The 14,014-nt window shown below is 39.5% G+C and overlaps 1 protein-coding gene across 1 annotated transcript; it reads left to right on the top strand.

Annotated features, from left to right (window-relative positions):
- Positions 1-222: 222 nt before the first annotated feature.
- On the top strand, positions 223-13,121 carry LOC129280057 (uncharacterized). Its single transcript, XM_064112454.1, has 7 exons — positions 223-566; positions 6,831-7,862; positions 8,258-8,396; positions 8,749-8,913; positions 9,364-9,512; positions 9,700-9,815; positions 10,110-13,121. The coding sequence occupies exons 1-7, from the start codon at positions 425-427 to the stop codon at positions 10,326-10,328; spliced, it is 1,962 nt and encodes a 653-aa protein (XP_063968524.1). The 5' UTR covers positions 223-424; the 3' UTR covers positions 10,329-13,121.
- Positions 13,122-14,014: the final 893 nt, after the last annotated feature.

The raw sequence follows: 14,014 nt of genomic DNA, 5'->3' as shown, positions 1-14,014 counted from the left end.
CACTTCGTCGAAAAATAACACATGAATAGTGCTTGAGTTTTGTTGCAACTCATTGGTTTAGGTAATGCGATCACCATTGCTTGGTGTATTCTTTTTTATATGCGATACATGTTCCTATCAGCAAACATTGTTTGATTTTATCATGTTTACACTGAAACTAAAGGTTGATTATTATCTGTCATGTCTGTGGTGAAACATTTAATAGCGTTATTTGTGCTACCTGGCATTCCTTATTTTAACACGGCCTAAGCATGATAGGTCTCGTTATTCTATTTCGTATGGTTTAGGAAATGTGGAGGGAATTGGGTTCAAGGACAAGCTCAGGCATATCATTCTTTGTCAACTTTAATGATAGATCGTTCGAGAGCACAACCAAGAAAATATTAGAATAAATCGTTATTGCTCATTTTAGATACAGCACCGAATGAACAATTTAGCATTGAAATCTGCCATCATGATTTCTTCCAAGTTACTTTTCATTTCTGGGATATGGGGTGCGATAGCGAGCTATTTAGCATATCGGACGGCGTACTCACCATTTGGAAGCTTGGAATCTATGATATATGGTAAGTAAAATCAAACTTATTATATGGGGATTTCTTAAGTAAGTGGTTTCATTCTGACTTCCCACCAATGGAAACCATAAAAAGCAAATAGCATAATCGCAAAAATGATAGTGAACCCAGGTAACAAGCCAACGTTGGCTCCACGTTGGAAACTTGAAAGTCGTTGGACGTTGGAAAAACTTGATGGATTAACGTTGAATCGATGTTGGAAACTAGTTTGATGGAAAGATGATGGACAATCAACAATGACACGACGTTGGCAACGTTGGAAACTTGTTAGTTGGAGAGTTGTTGGACGGTCGACAATGTGACAACGTTGGAAACACGTTTGATTGGATAGTTGTTGAACAGCCAGCAAAGGCACAACGTTGGCAACGTTGGAAACTAGTTCGCTGGAAAGTTGTTGAACAACCGACAATGGCACAACGCTGACAAAGTTGGAAACTAGTTTGTTGGAGATTTGTTGGACGGTCGACAATGGCACAACGTTGGAAACTAGTAAGTTGGAGAGTTGTTGGACAGTCGACAATGTCACAACGTTGGAGACCCGTTTGATTGGATAGTTGTTGAACAGCCAGCAAAGGCACAACGTTGGCAACGTTGGAAACTAGTTCGCTGGAAAGTTGTTGAACAATCAACAATGACACGACGTTGGCAACGTTGGAAACTTGTTAGTTGGAGAGTTGTTGGACAGTCGACAATGGCACAACGATGGAAACATGTTTAATTGGATAGTTGCTGAACAGCCAACAATTACACAACGTTGGCAACGTTGGAAACCAGTTCGATGGAAAGTTGTTGATCAACCGACAATGAGACAACGTTGACAAAGTTGGAAACTAGTTTGTTGGAGATTTGTTGGACGGTCGACAATGGCAAAACGTTGGAAACTAGTAGGTTGGAGATTAGTTGGATAGTCGACGATGACACAAGGTTGGCAACGTTGGAAACTAGTTCGATGGAAAGTTGTTGAACAACCAACTATGGCACAACGTTGTCAAAGCTAGAAACTAGTTCGATGGAGATTTGTTGGAAAGTCGACGATGGCACAACGTTGGAAACTGGTAGATTGGAGATTAGTTAGATAGTAGACCATGACACAACGTTGATAAAGCTGGAAACTAGTTAGATGGAAAGTTGTTGAACAACTGACACTGGCACAACGTTGTAAACTGGTAGGTTGGAGATCAGTAGGATAGTCGACGATGACACAACGTTGGCAACGTTGGAAAGTTGTTGAACAACAGACAATGGCACAACATTGGAAACTAGTGTGTTGGAGATTTGTTGGACAGCCAACAACGTCACAACGTTGGAAACGTGTTTGATTGGATAGTTGTTGAACATCAGCCAACAAAGGCACAGCGTTGACTACGTCGGAAACTAGTGCGATGGAGAGTTGCTGAACAACCGACAACGGAACAACGTTGGAAACTATTTTCTTAGAGATTTGTTAGACAGTCGACAATGGCACAACGTTGACAAAGTTGGAAACTAGTTTGATGGAGAGTTGTTGAACAACGGACAATGGCACAACGTGGACAGCGTAATTGGAATAGTTTATTGGAGAATTGTTGACAGTTAACATTGACACAATGTTGGAAACTATAGTTTGTTGGATATTTGTTTGACAGTCAACATGATATCCTGGCATATTATACACAGTGTTGAGAACATGAGAAACTGGTTCATTGGAGAATTGATATACAGACGACTACTCGCATAATTTCCAATGGGGCCAAGGGGGGGGGGGGGGGTCGATCAAGTAAGTTTGCTTGTCTATCCTTGTCACCCTTGGTATCCCCTAGCAATAAGGGGAAAATAAATCGAGAGAGAAGGAAAATAATGGGAAGGGAAAGAGGAACTAAAACTAAGGGGAAAACAAAAATAAAGATGGGGTAGAATAGAGAGGCTGCATGCACCGGGGGATGCAAATGTGTCGATTAAAGGACAAGTCCACCCCAACAAAAATTGATTTGAATAAAAAGAGAATAATCCAACAGGCATAACATTGAAAATTTCATCAAAATCGGATGTAAAATAATGAAGTTATGACATTTTAAAGTTTCGCTTAATTTCACAAAACAGTTATATGCACATCCTGGTCGGTATGCAAATGAGGAGACTGATGATGTCATCCACTCACTATTTCTTTTGTATTATATGATATATGAAATATTCTAATTTTCTCCTCATTGTCAAGTGAAACAGTGATTAATTCCTCCCTGAACATGTGGAATTAGCATTGTTTAATACTTTATGGTTCAGTCAAGTCGGTCCCTATATGCAAGTCTGTAAAAAATTAAATATTTTATAATTCAAACAATAAAATACAAAAGAAATAGTGAGTGTTGATAGACATCATCGACTGACTCATTTACATGTCACTGAGTTGTGCATATCACTGTTTTGTGAAAAATAAGCGAAACTTTAAAATGCCATAACTTTCTTATTTCACATCCGATTTTGGTGACATTTCCAGTGTTATGCTAGTTTGATTTTTCTCTGCTTATTCAAATCAATTTTTTGTTGGGGTGGACTTGTCCTTTAATATAGAAAATAAAGGAGAAAAACAAGAAAATAAATGTAGTTCAAGACCAGAATTTCCAGAAACGCCCTCGTCCTTTGCAGCTGGCTAGGCCTCTCACAGTAAGTACGAGATATATATAGGCCTACCGTCACGAAACTAGAAGAAATTGAAGAAGGAAATACAAGCATCAAAATGTGCCTATTTAAAAATACCATACTATTTGACTAATTGCCACTCAAACCAACATAAGAAGAAGAAGAAGATGCGCAGCGCAGAATTAGTCGCGACGTCGGACTCCTTCTATGTAGTCTGCTTCCTTCAATTTTGAACTTGAAGAATCTGGCAGAATCTGGTTGGATATAGACAATTAAATTCCTGAATATCTAGTGATCTGGAACAGTACTTATAAGCTGCATATTTAGGACCTACAATCTACAGTGGAATTTTCTTTGCACTTGCAGATAATCGGTAACTGCAACCGTTGATCCCCTCCGAAAGATCCCGGAGTCAGCTTCTGTGCGCGTACTGTCCGACGCTAGGATTTTCGTGTAAGTATATATATTATAACATATTACCTCGTACTTGTGTGAGTGACGAATACTAACCTCGCAATACGTGTGAGTGAAACGAGTATGCGATACCAAGGGCAAGACAACAGTCATTGGGTGATTTCAATAATTTCAAGTACAGTGTTGAAATCTGGTGTTGGTGTTGTGACAACACCGTACTTGAATCAGGCTGGTGTTGAGATTGACCTCGGAAAATATTGTGTATTTCCGGCAGTTTGTGTTGAAGGCTGGTGTTGATTGTCATCTGCTGAACCCAACACTGCACTGCGGCTGCATGGTGTTGATGATCTACGTGCAATTTCCCCATTCAGCGACACCGACCCCCAGGGATTGATTGGGAGAATCGTGATTTAAAGTTCAGTGTTGGTGTTGATGAACTGTAGCTCACGAACAGGGGGCGAACATGACAAACCATCTCCATAAAATTATCTTTTACATTTAAGATGAGAGCAAATCATTAGAGTTTTAATACATTTCAATGAAAAATAATATTACGCTTGGTGTTGGAGCTCAGTTCAGCAGCCCTTTCGCGTTCTCAACACCGTGCACCGTACTTGAAATAACCCAATGACTTGCTACCTGGCATTCCTGCCTTAGTTATTGTACGCTGCCTTGAATTGACCTGGTCGGTCCTGCCTGGACCGAGTGTTTTCCAACTGCAGTCAAACCTGTAGTTGCTACGTGAGGCATGCTTACACTTGACGCTGAAATATCATTTAAGAGTTATGGCATGAGCGAGACTAGGCCATGGCCATGCATATTGAGATATCAGTTGACTTCTATCTTAATCAAAAAGAGGCGCTCTTTAGTTACAGTAGGCAGTAGCTACGTTACTCTGAGTGAGGCCAAGTTACGCGACCTCCTGAGAGACTGCAATTACACATGTGAGTTTTTTGTGATGATTACTGACGTTGCAATTGGCATTGCATACCAGGTCATTAAACAGTTGTAGACAGAAGCATAGATTGCAACTCGCAAGAAAATGTAATACATCTTAATTCTTATTACATATGCATATGTTTTTTTGGTATTAGTCTTGTTTGAGAAAAAGAGGATGTCAAAAAAGTTTGAATGCTACAAAGGCCTCAATAAATATCACACGTAATTCTCTTGATTCCTCTTAATTATGTGAAGAGACTTTTAAAAGAAAGAATGAAAAGAAATGAATAGCTGTAATAATAGTTGTAATGTTTTTTGACAGAATCATGAACAGGTTACAGATGATGATGGCACAGTGTTGAAAACTGTTTGATGGAGATGGCGCATCGTTGGATTTGTTTAAAATTAGACCAACAAAGAATCAACGTTACAATAACATTTAACCGATATTAGACAAACATTGAATCAACGTTTACGCCAACATTGGACCAACATTAGACCAACGTTGGATCAACGTCACCCAACGTTGGACCAACATTGGACCAACGCTGCCATACCTGCCTCATCTGGACATAATGATTATGCACTCATGAATATTCATTACATCAGTAAATGACAAAAATTTTAGGTAATATTGCTATAATAATTAAAGTATTTATGTTTATTCAATATTTCCACCATGAAAAGTTTTAGAAAAGTATGTGGCTCCATTACCATATCATTTATAATCAAAACATATTATTCTAAGTGAAATTTTCAAGGTTAAGTGTGGAAAATGATATTAACTGTATTCTGCCAAGTATAGCAAAGTTGCTCTATATATAGGAGTCAATGACAGGATTCAGTGGATAGGTGTAGGATGATAGGAATAGGATTAGGATGTAGGATTTTAGGATAGGATAAGACATGATGTTAAAGATTAGAGTGTAGAGTTGTAATGGTGGACTTCACCTTGAAACCAATTAATGTTTTGTTAATTACTGCCATACGTTGGAATAACGTTGGAGCAATGTTGGAGCAACGTTGTGACAACGTTGTAACAATGTTGGAGCAATGTTGCCAGACAACGTTGGAGCATTGTTGCTGGACAGCGTTGAACCAACGTTGTTAACATAGTTGGACTGACGATGTATGCACGTGCACGTCCATCGCTGATTCAACGTTGCCCATCAACGTTGCAGCAACGCTGTTATTGATGACTCAGCCGACATTATACCAACGTTGGAGCATTGATGGTGGACAACGTTGAACTGACGTTGGAAATGTTGTTGGTCTGACGATGTATGGACGTGCACTTCTATCGATGATGCAACGTTGCTTACCAACGTTGTAGCAATGTTGTATTTGACTATTTAGCCAACATTGGATCAACGTTGCCAGACAACGTTGGAACATTGTTGCTGGACAACGTTGAACTGACGTTGGAAATGTTGTTGGTCTGACGATGTATGCGCGTGCACTTCTATCGATGATGCAACGTTTGCCTGCCAACGTTGAGGCAACGTTGGGAAAAAAATTCCCAACGTTGATCCAACGTTGGTCCAACGCTGTATTGTTACCTGGGAACCTTCCTGTTTGAAATATGTATACATGTATTTATATGTTGAGAGTGTGTCGCGTGATGCAAGGACTCAAGACAGATAGAGTGGTTGCAGAAAGCATATGATAGTGCCAGAAAACAAGTCACCAGTAGTGTGAAAAGTTGTGCGAACAGCTTTATGACAAATTAATCAGAATGGGCTAAGACAAACTCATGTAAAGGCGGGGAAGATTACCTCTAACCGGGCCTCTGAAACGTCCAATATAACAATCACCATACCTTCAATGGGTGATTTCAAGTCCGGTGTTGGCCTTGGTGTTGGTGTTGAAATTTGGCTTCCTTCCCTAGCTCTCAAACTTATTCTGAGTTTGTAAAACTGATCCAGATCACATTATTGACATCTCAATAACTAGTGACTGACTTTTCGGGACCACCTTCATGTTATGTTTGGTGTTATAATCGTGTAAAAATTGACCTAACACCAACACAAAAAGGTCAACACTGAACTTGAAATCACCCAATGACAGTGACGAGACATTTTGCTCCTGCGACCGTTTGCTCCGGGCTTAATTTCGTAAGATATAGGGTTAGGGTTGCAATAAGGTTTCATGTTAGGTTTAGGGTTAGGCTAAGGGTAGGGTATAGTGTTAAACCCAGGGTTGAAGTTGGTCATTCGATTGGTGTGTGGAATTAAGATAAAATAATATATCTGATTCTTTCATTGCCTACTTCTAATCATTCTCCAGGTACTCCTGCTTTCACTTCTGCCTGCCTGTCGTTATTGTCCCTGTGGATCTTGACACTTCGACCATCACCCCATCGCGGTGTTTTGTCGGTCCTGCATCACCTGTACTTTGCTAGCATGTCGTACATAAGAGGAAGGTATCACCTTCGGGGACTAAATGAAGGGTGGCAAAATCCGCGTCGCGCTCAGGAAAGGTTTCTTAGAAGAATTCTGAAAGAGAATGGAGATACCGACTATGGACGAAAGTTAAAACTTAAGAACATTACGAGCATAGATGATTTCCGAAAAAGTCATCCGTTAACGAACTACGAAGACTACAAACCCTACGTCGAGCGTGTTATGGCTGGGGAGCGTGGCGTCATGACCCAGGTGATGCCGAATGCATTTATTCAAACCTCCGGTACGACAGGTCCATCAAAATATTTCCCACAGAGAGACCACAGGCATAGCTTAAGAAGGATGTTAGATATCACCTATAGTAATCTACATCATCTTTGTCCACGTCTGGGGCTACTCCAGAAGAAGTTATTCCACTACGTCCAACCAATCATGTCGCGAACTAAAGGTGGTGGGAGTGTCAGGCCTGCTGTTTCAGTTTACGAAGAAGATGGATTCACAGAAGCCTTCCACACCACACCGCCTGCAGGTTTTTGCATTCAATCCTTCAACCAGGCAAATTACATCCATCTCCTGTTTGGTCTCCTTGATCAGAATCTAGGCGCAATTGGTAGCCTTTTTATAGGTGGAATTGACTCGATGATGAAGCAGTTGGAGCAAAGTTGGGAGGAAATCGTCTGTGACATCGAGTCCGGGACAATCAATGAAAATGTGAAATTCACCGATGATGGCATCAAATCATCACTGGAGCAGGCGCTTGGCAATGGTCACCCGGAGAGGGCGGGGGAGCTTAGACGCCAGTTCATGAAAGGATTTGACAGAAGTATCATCAGAAGGGTTTGGCCTAATCTACAGGTGATATTTGCCATAGATAGTACTGGAATCTGGCCGCAATTCAAAACAAAATATGCCGAAGGTTTGAAAATAGACTAATTATCCAGTTTGTTTGTTTATTTGATTTTCATTCGTTTCAATTTTCATTAACACATCTTTGATTATCCTGCAAAGTTAAACTTAAACAGTACAATTTTTTAATGAATTAAATATTCGAAAGATCTTAAAGGGTTCGTTCGCTTACTTTGTTTGACTTTGGCTAACTACGCCACATAGGCATTCCAATGAGCGTGTAAGTAGTGCGAAATGTGATTATGAAGAAAATTACGATTACCAAAGTGATCAGAAATTTATCACATGCGGCGCGCAATAGAGCATTGTTCAATATACCGTGTAAGATAATTATCTAAAAGGATTTTCGTGATCATGATTACGCTAAGCCTTGACTGAGAGTTTATTGTCTGTTATTCTGTGAAGATATTCCACTAGTGAACTTCGGATACGGAAATTCAGAAGGGATGTTTCTCGCGCATTCCCCGTGGTTTCATGAGGATAACCGTAGCATGGTTCCTTTTCCCAACTTGGCGTTCTTCGAATTCATCAGACTTAAAGACGCGTGAGTAAATGTATTGTCATCATACATGGCACAGTGGAACAAGTTGACTTATGTGAAGTTTGAGAAAAAGAATGGACAACATACTGATAAAATTATAAGCGATTGAATTTTGAAAGTAGATATAATACTACGAATATACTCCAATTCGCAATGGGAACAAAATGGTGGGCGCTGAAGATATGCTCTATTTTTCATCGATCTTTTTCTCTTAATTTTAATTATTTTTTAATTACCTTCAATCGGCTGACAAGGGTTTTATTTTGCTGCGAGCATCATCACCCATGTGCATGTCGGTTTTGTCTGCTTGTGTGTAGGTGTTTGTTAATGTATGTATACATTTTCCTCATTCTAGGAAAGAAAGTCAGCCTCGAACTTTTCTCATCGACGAACTGGAGATCGGAAAGGAGTACGAGATCGTCTTTACCCAAGATAGTGGTCTCTATAGATACAGGTTAGGGGATGTTATACGGATAACCGGATATCACTACAAGTGCCCTACCTTCGAATTTATGTATCGGTGAGTTTCACATCATTTTCATTTGTGATTTTTTTCTGTAATACCGAATTTCATGAAGAAAAAAACTTTGCTATTATTCACCAAACCCCACAGTATGTAACCGCCCTCGTATATTTCAGGGGGAGAGCGGCGTGATTAGGTGACCTGTGCACTCCGGGATTTAACATTGCGTATAATTATATATACATATATATATATACATTTATTTTTCTTGTATCTCGTAATCCCGTTACAAACCTATTTTGTCACTAGCCACTCTACGACACGAAGGATTCTCGAAAGCTTTCGACCCTTTAATCAGTTAATTGCTACTATAGTTATCATACAGTTATCCATATCAAACGCATTTATACCAGAAAGGGAAAACGTTTCCATCTTTGCATTAATCGTTTAGGTTAGTAAAAGGAATCCTTCTTAACAGTGGAATTTTTAAACATTATTTTATGGCAGGATGGGGTTGATGCTGAACTTGCGCTATGAGAAGATGAACCAGGTTGTTCTCAAGGAGGGCCTTCAATCGGCTGTTGGGCAGTTCAATTGCATTAGACTAGTCGATTACGCAGTGGCTGAAAGCACAATCATTCCTGCTTCATCCTCAGGTATGTATGCTTAAATAATACAATAAACTTTATTAAATTTGTTATGTTTTATAACAATGATCTAAGCTTATTTTGCTAATTTTTCTTTCGTGTAATCTTCTCGAAACTAGTTTTCACGAGCCCGCTATCCACATCACATCCATACTTTATTTACAACGGGGCTTCTTGTTTCTTATTTATTGTTCAGCCTTCGAAGGGAGTGAAGACATGCCGTATTATGTGATGTTCTTAGAACTACGCCAGGAAGAACACATTGAAAATAAAGAGAGCAAGTTTGTGGATGCTGATCAGATCAAAACTCCGGTAAGTGATTTGTCTTGTATGTTTAAATATCATAAGCATTGTGCCCAAGTTTGCATGCAGAGCAGTATACTCAACGCAGAACGTTACGCAGTTCGTCTGAATCGCGCTGATTTTCATTATTTCATTGCTCAGATATCGAATATTAGCTTTTAAATTCCTTGTAATTTTTGATGCAATATTTCAGCCCAAGTTTCGCTGAAGAGTGGACAATCTGAGTTAAAAGCTAAACTCTTTTATATTTTCAAAGATTACAAATACTCAATGCTGGTGATTTGTTGTGCTCGTCCTCTGTAGATCGACAATGAGCTGCGGGCACGGAACAGCGACTACCATCGGCTTAGAAGAGAAGGGTCAATTTCACACCCTCGTGTTCATCTCATGAAGCATGGCACATTTGATGATTTGAAGCAATACGTGGTGACAACTACCAACACGACTGCGAACCAGTACAAAGTGCCTCGGAGAATCCGCACTCTTGATACTCTCAACTTCATGTATGATCATGTTTGTTAGAAGGTACCACGACATTTGCTCCTGCAACATTAATTTTGATCGGGTCTTGATATCTCAGAGGGCATAGGTTAGGATTTTTGGTTCAGATTAATGTTAAGATAAGGATTACATGTAGGGTTTATTTAGTTTTAAAGGTCAGGTTTCATGTTTGGCTTAATGTGCAAATTTTCCTTCAGAGCAACGGTCTCCGGATCAAATGTCATGGAGCCCGTCATAGGCCTACCAAAAGGTACTATTATCATGTCACACACTTGATCTTCATGCATACTTCACATATGTTAATTGATCCAGAAATATGAACACTTTTTTCAAAGTTTACATTCTAAAAAAAATTGGGTATAAGTGCTCCATGAGAATCATGTGTCCAACCGACACTGGGCATTTCTTTTGGGCATTTTTATTCATCCAGTGTGATGAACATTTTGACCATTCTAGAGTAATTGCTGCTTATTTTAAACCTTACTGGACGATATGCTTCCCGCATTGGGTGAGGTAAAATACTGCCCTAAATTGGTTGGACTCATAATTACCCTCGTGGTGGTAAAAACTCTACCTAATATTTTTCACAGTGTAATAGCGGGCTACACTTGCTATAATTTTTTTTAAAGAATGGTTACAAATACATCAGGTAATACAATGCAGCTTAGCCAATCAAACAGCAGTTAAGATTCGTGATTTCTGATCATGCAATGAAAAGGCAACTATTGTGGAGGCGCCGCACAGTGGGCCGGGGCGAAACAAAAGTGCGCCAAAAGTAATTTTTGGCAATTTCAGATTTTTAATTTCTGTCATGCCCAGTTGAAAGACAACACTTTGAAGAATACTTCAGCAAAATATTTCATTCGGGAATTTGCATAAAGGTTGTAAATTTCCTACCTCAAATCGTAAAATGTGACAATTAGCGAAATGCTGCGTATATGACAACTTAGTTGAAAAACAGGCCATTTCACAGGAGGTTTTCATGTAGGAATCTAAAATGGCTCCCACATAATCCTGATATATTCTGTTTTCGTGTGATAGGGTTCAAAGTAGATAAAAGACACCTTTCAGGAGGTTTATAGGATAATCATTCCTCGAAATAGGCTGATAATCCATGTTTTTTGCATTTACATAAGTAACGTTTGGATTTCCGTGGATTTCCGTCTAAATTCTATCAGCATCATTTCCCCGATGTCTAAGCTTTAAGTCGAAACCAAATTTAGCTGCCCGTTTTCATGTTAGAGCCGATTTTACTTGACACATCACCCCAAAACAATCATTTTTATACCGCGCAGTCATCGCAGCGCACCGTGTGGGGTGTACATTCCCAGGTAACAATACAGCGTTGGACCAACGTTGGATCAACGTTGGGAATTTTTTTCCCAACGTTGCCTCAACGTTGGCAGGCCAACGTTGCATCATCGATAGAAGTGCACGCGCATACATCGTCAGACCAACAACATTTCCAACGTTAGTTCAACGTTGTCCAGCAACAATGTTTCAACGTTGTCTGGCAACGTTGATCCAATGTTGGCTAAATAGTCAAATACAACATTGCTACAACGTTGGTAAGCAACGTTGTATCATCGATAGAAGTGCACGTCCATACATCGTCAGACCAACAACATTTCCAACGTCAGTTCAACGTTGTCCACCATCAATGCTCCAACGTTGGTATAATGTCGGCTGAGTCATCAATAACAGCGTTGCTGCAACGTTGATGGGCAACGTTGAAGCAGCGATGGACGTGCACTTGCATACATCGTCAGTCCAACTATGTTTACAGCGTTGGTTCAACGCTGTCCAGCAACAATGCTCCAACGTTGTCTGGCAACATTGTTACAACGTTGTCACAACGTTGCTCCAACGTTATTCCAACGTATGGCAGTAATTAACAAAACATTAATTGGTTTCAAGGTGAAGTCCACCATTACAACTCTACACTCAAATCTTTATCATCATATGTCTTATCCTATCCTAAAATCCTACATCCTAATCCTATATCCTATTCCTATCATCCTACACCTATCCACTGTAACCTGTCATTGACTCCTATATATAGAGCAACTTTGCTATACTTGGCAGAATACAGTTAATATCATTTTCCACACTTAACCTTGAATATTTCACTTAGAATAATATGTTTTGATTATATATGATATGGTAATGGAGCCACATACTTTTCTGAAACTTTTCATGGTGGAAATATTGAATAAACATAAATACTCTAATTATTATAGCAATATTACCTAAAATTTTGGTCATTTACTGATGTAATGAATATTCATGAGTGCATAATCATTGACCAGATGAGGCAGGTATGGCAGCGTTGGTCCAATGTTGGTCCAACGTTGGGTGACGTTGATCCAACGTTGGTATAATGTTGGTCCAATGTTGATGGAAAGTTGATTCAACTTTAGTCCAATGTTAGTCCAACGTTGGCGTAAACGTTGATTCAATGTTTGTCTAATATCGGTTAAATGTTGTTGTAACGTTGATTCTTTGTTGGTCTAATTCTAAACAAATCCAACGATGCGCCATCTCCATCAAACAGTTTTCAACACTGTGCCATCATCATCTGTAATCTGTTCATGATTCTATCAAAAAACATTACAACTATTATTACAGCTATTCATTTCTTTTCATTCTTTCTGTTACAAGTCTCTTCACATAATTAAGAGAAATCAAGATAATTATGTGTGATATTTATTGAGGCCTTTGTAGCATTCAAACTTTTTTGACATCCTCTTTTTCTCAAACAAGACTAATACCAAAAAAACATATGCATATGTAATAAAAATTAAGATGTATTACATTTTCTTGCCAGTTGCAATCTCTGTTTCTGTCTACAATTGTTTAATGACTCGGTATGCAATGCCAATTGCAACGTCAGTAATCATCACAAAAACTCACATGTGTAATTGCAGTCTCTCAGTATTTACAAAATCAAAAAAGGAGGTCGCGTAACTTGGCCTCACTCAGAGTAACGTAGCTACTGCCTACTGTAACTAAAGAGTGCCTCTTTTTGATTAAGATAGAAGTCAACTGATATCTCAATATGCATGGCCATGGCCTAGTCTCGCTCGTGCCATAACTATTAAATGATATTTCAGCGTCAAGTGTAGCATGCCTCACATAGCAACTACAGGTTTGACTGCAGTTGGAAAACACTCGGTCCAGGCTAGGCCAGGCAGGACCGACCAAGTCAATTCAAGGCAGCGTATAATAAATAAGGCAGGAATGCCAGGTAGCAAGTCATTTGGGTGATTTCAAGTACGGTGTACGGTGTTGAGAGCGTGAAAGGGCTGCTGAACTGAGCTCCAACACCAAGCGTAATATTATTTTTCATTGAAATGTATTAAAACTCTAATGATTTGCTCTCATCTTAAATGTAAAAGATAATTTTACGGAGATAGTTCGTCGTGTTCGCCCCCTGTTCGTAATAGCTACAGTTCATCAACACCAACACTGAACTTTAAATCACGATTCTCCCAATCCCTGGGGTACGTCGGTGTTGCTGAATGGGGAAATTGCTTGTAGATCATCAACACCATGCAGCCACAGTGCAGTGTTGGGTTCAGCAGATGACAATCAACACCAGCCTTCAACACAAACTGCCGGAAATACACCATATTTTCCGAGGTCAATCTTAACACCAGCCTGATTCAAGTACGGTGTTGTCACAACACCAACACTAACCCAGGGAG

The sequence above is a fragment of the Lytechinus pictus genome, chromosome 17 (genome assembly GCF_037042905.1).
Source record: "Lytechinus pictus isolate F3 Inbred chromosome 17, Lp3.0, whole genome shotgun sequence".
Classification (NCBI taxonomy): domain Eukaryota; kingdom Metazoa; phylum Echinodermata; class Echinoidea; order Temnopleuroida; family Toxopneustidae; genus Lytechinus; species Lytechinus pictus.
The sequence above is the reverse complement of the archived record's forward strand: the minus strand, read 5'-3'. Positions and strand labels throughout refer to the sequence as shown.

Coding starts and splice junctions, on each gene's coding strand:
- LOC129280057 (XM_064112454.1), top strand. CDS start 425: ATGAACAATTTAGCATTGAAATCTGCCATCATGATTTCTTCCAAGTTA. Junction 8,397..8,748: donor TTCATCAGACTTAAAGACGC/GTGAGTAAATGT, acceptor TCCTCATTCTAG/GAAAGAAAGTCAGCCTCGAA. Junction 8,914..9,363: donor ACCTTCGAATTTATGTATCG/GTGAGTTTCACA, acceptor ATTTTATGGCAG/GATGGGGTTGATGCTGAACT.